Source organism: Podarcis liolepis (genome assembly GCF_965112155.1).
Source record: "Podarcis liolepis genome assembly, chromosome: 13".
Classification (NCBI taxonomy): Eukaryota; Metazoa; Chordata; class Lepidosauria; order Squamata; family Lacertidae; genus Podarcis; species Podarcis liolepis.
The window spans coordinates 23,535,515-23,545,287 of record NC_139573.1 but is presented as its reverse complement, the minus strand read 5'-3'; the positions used below and the strand labels follow the sequence as shown (position 1 = coordinate 23,545,287).

At 40.2% G+C, this 9,773-nt stretch overlaps 1 protein-coding gene across 1 annotated transcript; it reads right to left on the bottom strand.

The window, feature by feature from the left end:
* Window positions 1-2,143: 2,143 nt before the first annotated feature.
* On the bottom strand, window positions 2,144-9,339 carry LOC310691751 (vomeronasal type-2 receptor 26-like). The gene is made up of 5 exons (XM_083471743.1): window positions 9,334-9,339; window positions 7,399-8,259; window positions 6,307-6,534; window positions 4,741-4,867; window positions 2,144-3,051 (listed from the first exon to the last, which is right to left on the bottom strand). The coding sequence occupies exons 2-5, from the start codon at window positions 8,233-8,235 to the stop codon at window positions 2,147-2,149; spliced, it is 2,097 nt and encodes a 698-aa protein (XP_083327869.1). The 5' UTR covers window positions 8,236-8,259; window positions 9,334-9,339; the 3' UTR covers window positions 2,144-2,146.
* Between the last annotated feature and the right edge of the window lie 434 nt (window positions 9,340-9,773).

Sequence of the window (9,773 nt, the reverse complement as noted above, 5' to 3'; positions counted from 1 at the left end):
ACCACCGTATAATGAGATATACATCTTTTTTGTCACAACACTTCATAAAACTAGTGGCAGTGTAGTGTATATCTTAATTACAAAGGTTTATATGAATTTGCATATGCTGTATGTTAAAAGACAATTCTTATAACGGACCATAAAGAATACAGACATCCAGAGTCCTATCAGTTTTCAGAATGTGCTGCTATCTACACTATGCTCAAAATGCTTATATCTGGAGTTGAGTAGGTTAAAAATAATGATATTACTCCAAATCAGAGGAATACACACGAACTCAGGGGCTTCTTATTGTTTTTTAATTTATACCCTTCTCTTACAAGCAGTGCATTAGACAGTGCCATTTTAATACTTCACACATGCTGAGATATACAGAAACACAGAAAAGATTAGCTGAAATTGTTCATATTCAGTACTAGAGGTTCTTCAACAGTTGTACATGTTGTGCTAGGAGTCCTTGATGAACTTCCAGGCAGTCCCAAAGATCACAATGAAACCCACACAGGGAAGTAATATAAGGCCAGATGTTTCTGGTATGAATTCATAACACATTGTATGTAAAGGTGGCAGACTTTGAAGTACAATTCCCAATGTTCATATTGTGAAAATAGTTTTGCAATTATATATTGTAAGCCGCCCTGTGATCTTCGGATGAGGGACAGTATAGAAATGTAATGAATAAAATAAAAATAATAACCCCCAGCAGTAGAAACCAAGTACATGTGTTAATATTGCTTTGTTAGATCTTGGATAGTCATGACAGATGCAGCTGTTGTGCTTTGTTTTGGGAAGCTTCGAGAACCTGGGGTCTGGGCCATAAGGTAGGATAATATAATTGGCAGCAATCCGGCTCCTGAGTCCTTTCAATCTGTAGCCTCAAATCCCTCCTTCACCACTTGTGTATTTTCTTGCTTCTGAATGCCAGAACAAGAACCCCTTAGCCTTTGGCAAGACAAATAGGGCACTGATACACGGTCCGCAGAAGGTTGCCTCTGCCAGCAACTTCTGAAGGGTTTTGCTTGTTCCTGTTATTACCATAATTTATTATCTGTCCTTCACTCTAAGGTCCCGGGGTAGTTTACAACAATTGAAGCATTATTTAAACTTAACATTTAATAAATCAGGGGTTAATAGAAATGGGCATCAAGTGTCGAAAGCCAGGGCAAATAGGTGACACTTCAGCAACTGCTAGAAGTTGTATAATGAAGTGCCCTCTCTGTTTCAGTTGGAACAGTTCAGTGATTTGGCACTGGGCACCATGCACAAGTTAATGAGGATTACACCAGAGCTCTGGAGCCTTGAGAGGTGACAACCCAGCAAGTCACTGTTGAGATATTCCGTCTATGCTCTGGTAAGTTGTAGGTTAGATTATAGCAATGTGTTATATGTGGGGCTGCCTCTGAAGATGGTTTGGAAACGACATCTGTTGTAGAATTCAGTGGCCAGGTTGCTCACCGGTGCAATAAAGTTTGAGCATATAACACCAATCCTAGCACAACTGCCCTGGCTGCCCATTGGTTTCCAGGACAAATAAAAGTGCTGGTTTTGAACTATAAAGTCTTCGGTTGCTCAGGACCACAAAGCCACAAGGACCGCCTCTCCCCAAATGTACTGACCCAGACCGTGTGCTCATCATCTGAGGCCCTTCTTCCTGTGCCTGCTCCACAAGAGGTCCAGAAGGTGGCAACATGAGAACAGGCCTTTTCTGAAGTGGTTCCCAGATTGTGGAGTGCTCCCCCCAGGGTGTCTCACTTGCTACCGTCATTATATATCTTTAGGCACCAGGCAAATTTTTCCTACATAACCAGGCCATGCACATTCATTGTTTGTGTAAATTCTCTAAACCCTTACTCTTAGAGTATAAGTTGCACAACTCTGATCAAGATGTGTTTTAGGTTCATGGGTTTCAAGATGACTTGCTCTAAATAATTCAGGTTTATGGCAACATGTATATACATAAGGAGGTCTGGTTACAGAGTGCAAGGGATTTGGGTTTTAGGAAAGAGAGTGTGTATATATGTTTAAAAGATAGAGAGGTCCAAAGAAAATTGAGATAGAACACATTTAACAGGAAAATAATTCATAAACACCCAAACAACCAAATATCCATTGGTTTTGGAGACTACAGCAAAACACACCCATACATTCATCCAGCCTTTCTTCTTATAAGATATTCCTTATCATTCAATTCAGGCCTTAAAACAATGATGTAACATTTAGGGGAAAAGATGCACCCCAGCACCCCAGCACTGGAGGCTAAGATAGAAAAGATCTCCACAGCTACCATATATTTTCCTTTAGTGCTCAGGTAGGAGGGAATAAAGGATAACCAAACACTGCAAAAGACCAACATGCTGAAAGTGATGAACTTGGCTTCATTGAAACTGTCGGGCAACTTCCTGGCAAGGAAAGCCACACTGAAACTGGCAATAGCCAGAAAGCCCATGTAACCCAGGACACAGTAAAACATAGTTACAGAACCCTCATTGCATTCTAGAACAATTTCTCCATAAGTTGAGTGTTTATCGACATCTGGGAATGGGGGAGAAAATGCCAACCACATAATACAAATGGTTGCTTGAATAAAGGAGCAGGAAATCACAATGGAGTTGGCCAGCCTCTTCCCCACCCATTTCCTCATCCTGGATCCTGGTTTGGTGGCCATGAAAGCCAGAATCACTGTGATCGTTTTTGCCAGCACACAGGAAACAGCCACTGAGAAGATGATGCCAAAAACAGGTTGTCGCAGAAGACATGTCACCTTCTGAGGCTGTCCAATGAATAGCAATGCACAAAGGAAGCAGAGTAGGAGGGAGAGGAGGAGCATGTAGGTGAGATCCCGGTTGTTGGCTTTGACAATGGGAGTGTTGTGGTGCTTCAGAAACGTCCCTAGCACCAGAGCTGTTATGATTGAAGAGGAAATCGAAAAACAAGCTAAACTGATCCCCAAAGGTTCTTCATAAGACAAGAAACTTATTTCCTTCAGAATACACAAATCCTGTTTTTTGTTGGGATAATATTCATCTGGACATTTAAAACAGTCATTCATATCTGAAGAGGAAGCAATGAGTTATGAGGTTTATATTTGTGTCGCAAACCATACAATCCATGCTAATCTTGCATAGATTAAAGTTTATGTAATCCTGTCATCCCAACAGACTCCAACCAAAGATTTATCTACGAGATTTGGGCATTTTTTAATATATACAACAAAACCTCAAATGTAGTGCATTACCAAGGACAATGTTACGCCAGGTCCTGATTTTCCTTTGCCAAGGAAGTTTATCATAAATGTTCAAGACATTTCATTAAAGCATTCTGCTCTTTTTTGTTTTGCTTTACACTTTATGCCATTAAAAATATATATCTTAATCTAAGGTGAATTACAATGTAAACTTTCTTCTCAATGAATACATTGTGCTCTCTTCTGATGTGACACCTTTCTCTCTCTCCCTCCAGCAGCTGGAGGAGAAAATGACAGAGGGTGAAGAAGGCATGAAGGCTGCTCCCTGCAAGGCCCTTTCCACCTGGCCTAGGAGGTGGGGTCCACATTCACCCAGCTGTGTTAAATATGTATTCTGTAGTTGACCTCCTTTGAAATGTTTTTTCTTTGAAATCATTAAGATAATATTTTAGTTTGCTGTTATGTTTCTTTGACTTCATACTGTATATTTGACTTTCTTCAGATTGTTTTATTTATATTTTATTGATTTAATAAGCTGTAAAGCCCTTTTTAGATTTTTCTTAAAAATATAAAGCGGTACAGAAGGTAAAAAAGGAAGAGACCTCTGGGTTTAGGGTGTGTACAGATTCATTTATCAATCAGTCAATCAATGGGGTGTGAGTGAAGAGGTGCCTTTTCCCCACCCTTTGGACCACCTGGGAAACTCAACAAACCTGCTGCTCCTGGAACTGGGTGTGCAGCTGAATGGGACACAGCTGATGGCAGCCTGAGGAAGAACCAACTCCCCTGTGCCTGCCCATAAGAAACAAGAGTCTAGGGTGATGTCCACTGTTTCCAGGAACTCTTCTCATTGCTAGACTTTTTTTAGTTGAGCTGAGAGTTTGCATGGATCCTAGGTGAGAACCCAAAGGCTGAGAGGCAGGGTATGTCAGAAGGAAAATATGTGTGAGTGTGTGTGTGTGTGTGTGTGTGTGCGCTTGCGCTTGTGTGTGTGTAAATGTAACATTTTTATATGCAATTGTGTATTTTATATAAACAAAGTTTCCAGAAGCCAAACCCCTTTTTCTCCTATTACGAGACAACAGGATTGGGGAAGGTGATTATCAACCACAGAGGCCATAATCTTGCAAGCCCATCTCAACATCCCTATAGCTGAGCGGATAAACTATTAGCCACACTGCATTTGTGGATCTGAATGAGACTTCAAGGAGGAGATTGCTTATAAACACAGAAACTCATACAAGGAAGACAGGTAAAACCAACCCCTCTTTTTGCCTGTTCAGAGGTCACGGGATGAAGATGAGACAAGGAGGCCATGGACTGATCAACTTACATTCAACACAAGGGCAAATTATTCCACCAAGGAAACCAGGTTGGATTTTTGCATCTTCAACAAGGCCCTCTGCATCACTCAGATTTACCATTCCCCACCTCAAAAAAATCTTTTTTTTAAAAAAAAGAATAAAACCTGTAACCATATTGTATGCATATATTTATTCCCATTCCTCTGGATTACTGGCCATCTGCTTCCTATTTCTGTATGTGATATTGCTTACCTATCTGGTCTGAAATCTTCCCTTCTGGACAGGGAGTGCAATCGTAGCAACAAAATGGCTCCCCCTCCTTCATTTTCTTGCTTGAACCAGGACTGCAACTCTCACTGCATACAGAAATAGGCCTTGCCTAATCCATGAAACAAAATAAAATATAGAGCTGGGAATCTTTATGGTTCCTGTAGAGCTGACTCCTGGTACTAGAAAAGTGGGCAGAGACCTGAGAAGAATCCAACTCCCTCCCCAATCACCAAGGATGGTTCAGGCTTTCTCCTGTCACCCACAATCATATGAATACATTTTCTGTAACTGAGATGTTTTCTAGATGTTCATGTCTAACATCCAGTAATAAAAACCACGAGCAGCAGATTCCAACTTTGTCTGCAGAGAGGGAAGACACTTAATGAAAGGAAAGACCTTAAAGTATGACAGGCATAGCAATTGTCTGCTCCTTTTACTCTATTAGAAGGTAAAGCAGGAGAAGCCTCAAAGGCACACAAACAAACAAAAAAGCAGTTGCAGGGCCGGCTGTTGACTGCTCAGCATAAGCAAATCAGAACCCTGCATTCTTCATATGATGGTTGCTGTTTGTAAATTTGCATAGATCATCCCATCCCTAGCTTGTGTTTGTGTCTGTCTGTCTGTGTGTGTGTGTGTGTATGTGAGAGAGAGAGAGAGAGAGAGAGAGAGAGAGAGAGAGAGAGAGATTTTATTTCCTTTTTTAACCAAAAGATACAGGACAGGAGAAGAATTCTAAATTGGTTTCTTGTTTGAGAAGGAAAGAAGTAAAAAGAAATGCTTGTAATTGCCTTTTTCATTGGGCATTAGGAAGATGATAGAGTTAGGGTTCTAAATAGTGAAGTTCTGGTTTGATAGAGGCAAGCAAGAAATAATGTTTTCCACTTGATGGAAATGTGGGGAGCAAAAGAGGAGATTCTACCTGGTTTTCTCACTTCCTTCCTTTTCATAGAGCTGGTTTCAACCACGCTGCCGAAGATTATTTCATAAATAAAATGAGTAAAAGTTACATATACAGGGGTACCTCGGGTTATGAACTTAATTCATTCTGGACGTCTGTTCTTAACCTGTGGTGTGCTTTCGCTAATGGGGCCTCCTACTGACGCCGCAACGCGGCACACGATTTCTGTTCTCATCCTGGGGCAAAGTTTGTAACCCGAGGTACTACTGTACTTTGGTCTTATTGATGGAATTTTGAATGTTTTGAATGAAAATGAACTTAAGTGATATTCAAAGATGGAGTGCTCTGAACTGATACAATGAAATCAATTTGCATGACAAACTTTGGATCTCAACCAAAGATCATCATTTCACATATATTCAAAGCAAAAGATAAATATATTTAGTTCATCTATCAATTTCTCAAAAAAATAATAATTCTCAAAATATTAATTATCTGTAACACTACCGTGGTGAATAAGTTCATGAAGTGTAATTTCCCTGACCAGCTCAAGAATTCTTCATACATCACAAAATCATTGTGGTCAAGTGAAATGATGTTTACAAACAGTACTGAAGTCAATGTTCATTCCAAATTGGATATCTCCCTACCTTGTTAAACCGCCTTTGCCATGTTATAGCATCCTCGTGGATGGTGAAAACTTGATGTGAAGAAGTCTGGAGATCCATCCTCCCAACTTTAATTTTATGAAATGATTGGTTTAGGGAAACAATCCAATTAATAACATCCAACCCAACTTTCAACTCCCCATTCTGGTTAAAGGAAACCTCATCTCCAGCACTATTATTAAATAATACACCTCTGAGGAAATGATGGAACTATATTTTAAAAAGGAAATGAGAAGAAGAGGATGTGTATCAGTCTTACAAATGCATTCAGTGGCAACAGTCTCAAAAAAGAACAAACAAAGAAACAAACCGAAAAAAAATCAGGGAGATAATTTAGTGAACAAACCATGGACTATTTCAGCACCCATGATCTAGGAGTCTTGGTTGTCCACAAACTTGACATGAGCCAACAGTGTGACGTGGCAGCTAAAAAAGCCAATGCAATTCTGGGCTGCATCAATAGGAGTATAGCATCTAGATCAAGGGAAGTAATAGTGCCACTGTATTCTGCTCTGGTCAGACCTCATCTGGAGTACTGTGTCCAGTTCTGGGCACCACAGTTCAAGAACGACACTGACAAACTGGAACGTGTCCAGAGGAGGGCAACCAAAATGGTCAAAGGCCTGGAATTGATGCCTTATGAGGAACGGCTAAGGGAGCTGGGCATGTTTAGCCTGGAGAAGAGGAGGTTAAGGGGTGATATGATAGCCATGTTCAAATATATAAAAGGATGTCATATAGAGGAGGGAGAAAGGTTGCTTTTTGCTGCTCCAGAGAAGCGGACACAGAGCAATGGATCCAAACTACAAGAAAGAAGATTCCACCTAAACATTAGGAAGAACTTCCTGACAGTAAGAGCTGTTCGACAGTGGAATTTGCTGCCAAGGAGTGTGGTGGAGTCTCCTACTTTGGAGGTCTTTAAGCAGAGGCTTGACAACCATATGTCAGGAGTGCTCTGATGGTGCTTCTTGCTTGGCAGGGGGTTGGACTCGATGGCCCTTATGGTCTATTCCAACTCTATGATTCTATGATTCTATATGGTGCCCTATTGCAAGAGAAAATTTGCTTCATTACCTGCCATGGCTGTTGATTTTGAAATGACAACTGCCCTTGGTCTTTTAACATTCTTGATTTGAGTCTCCATGAGACCATGTCATGAACAGCATGCGCCATGGCATAAACAGCCATGTAGATACTGTAGCTGTGGCCAATCATGTTCAATTCGAAGAAAGGCCCAGGAAGAGTCCCCACGTTCTCATCTCCGGTGCAGATATCCCCATCCCCATCTTCTGCACCTGTACCTGGAAATGAACAGGCAAAGGCCTGCTGCCAGAAATCCTTGATGAAATAATCTTCTTTTGAGGTGGCAGGTTTTCTGCTGGCAGTAAATTGTTGAAATCCTGATATATCATTGGAGTGAATTGCAAAGGACAGAGCCCCGTGGATTATTTCTTTATCCCAAGTCCTTTGATAAACGAGAGAAGTCAGCTCCACCTGGGCTGTCATTATCCACACTATACCCTTTGGGTTAATTTTCACATGTTCTTGCTCAGATAAATATGGAAGCCATCTCAGAAATATCATAGAATAAGATTCTCCATAGAGGACTATCACATTGACTTTGCTACTCATTACTTTATCATATATTTTTGCACCCTGCTGTATTAAGTCTTTAAGATCAGTGACAAGAGATAATTTGGATACTCTCTCAATAAAGGCAAAACAAATGCCACTAGAAGTAAACACTGGAACCACGGCTTGCACAAATCTTTCTCCGTTCTCAAGATCCATAGTAAAAAGTCCAACCCAGGTCCACCTGAAATGCAGAAGTAAGGAGAGAATCCCCTCATACTGAAGGGCTTCCTGTGGGACCATTTGGTAGAAGAAAAGGCCTGGAGTTTTATCCTCCATGATTGGAGCAGGGCTATATATGAGCTAAAAGGGATTGCAGAAAAGGAAAGAAAGAATAGGAATAGTTTTATGAATATATTCAGTCATTTTTATTCAACATTTAAGTTACCTTTTGAGTAAGGACAATGTTGCGCCATCACTCAATACAAGATGCTGAAAATAATAATACTGAAATTATTTTGTGTTACTGTTGGAAATTAAGCGTACACACCAAATAAAAGTGAAAATTGGAGGTTGAAGACAGTCACTATAAAGAAGAACAAGAAAGGTACCATGTTTCCAAGAAAAGAAGTGTCCTGCTGTATTTAAACCCTGGACACTCTACATTGTTGTAGTTTTCTTTTTCAGTCAAAACACATTTCCCAGCTTCTGTTATAACATGGGCTTATACTCCCGGCATAAAGACACACAGACACCCTTCTGCCAACATTTTGCATGCCCATGTTGATCCTATGCTACGGCACCACAAATCCTTAGTAAATGCAAATTTCCTTCATAAAGACATACATACACCCTTCTGCCTTCATTCCTGCGGACACAATGTGGACATAACATCAACTTCATGTAGTACAGTCTAGTAGATATTCGATACCACATGTGGGTTAATTTTAGCATAGTCCCATGAATTCTCATCTAAATTTTCCTTTGATGGGATTTATGCTCCATAGCTTTTCACTCCGCTTCTGAGAAGCACAATCCGAAAGCTGCCGTTTTCAACTCCCACTCAATCACCATCATTTCAATCTCCTTGTATTAAATTTGTGAGACAATTATGTTTACAACCCGGAGACTTTTGTACATTTCCCCCCAAAAGATTGGTGACTGAATGGAAATCAACCTGCGTAATTAGTCTCTCTTCAAATAAAAAGTATTTATTTTGTGTGTTTTTTCCAAATTGTATCAATAAATTTAAAACCGTATCCCCTGTATAAGAGTCTTGCTGTGGTATTGAAGCTTATGCTTATGCTTATTCACCACACCAGTTCATATATTTTGGCCTCTGAACCACAAGTTGAAATATGGCAGGCAATGCAACCATGAAAGTAAAACAACAACTTTAAATCCATGATGCTCAGCACAGAGATGGATACATTATACCTGTGGAATTTTATAGATATCCAAGACTGTTGCAGCATGAAGAGAGGTTAGGGGGTCCAGTCCCCCAATAACTGCTATCAAATGATGATGGATGTCGCATTTGTAGTTGGGGACCAATCTGTTTGGGCTGGACATTAGCAGCATTGTAGCATGATAGGTCCCTTTTGCAATGAAATAGCTGTCAAATATGTGGAAGCCCAAGGTGGTATTGGGTAAGATCTGAGGGTTGTCATTGATCTCCTTCACTGCAAATTCCAAGGCTAGGATGTGCTGGTAATTCTTAGTCACTACTCTGAAATACGAATCAAAAAGATATCTCTCATTTTATAAATCACAATTATTGAATTCTTATCATTGTTTGCTTTATGAAATAGTAGAGTATTTTAAACCACATTTGTGGATGCAGTCCAGGGTAGTGTACAAAATTTCTTGGTTTTTGT

Excerpts from the sequence above, each read along its gene's own strand:
- LOC310691751 (XM_083471743.1), bottom strand. The coding sequence starts at position 8,235 with ATGGAGGATAAAACTCCAGGCCTTTTCTTCTACCAAATGGTCCCACAG. Across the intron at positions 4,868-6,306 it reads GGCAAAGGCGGTTTAACAAG|GCAAGGCCTATTTCTGTATG; the intron begins GTAGGGAGATAT and ends TTCATGGATTAG. Across the intron at positions 3,052-4,740 it reads GAAGATTTCAGACCAGATAG|ATATGAATGACTGTTTTAAA; the intron begins GTAAGCAATATC and ends CTTCCTCTTCAG.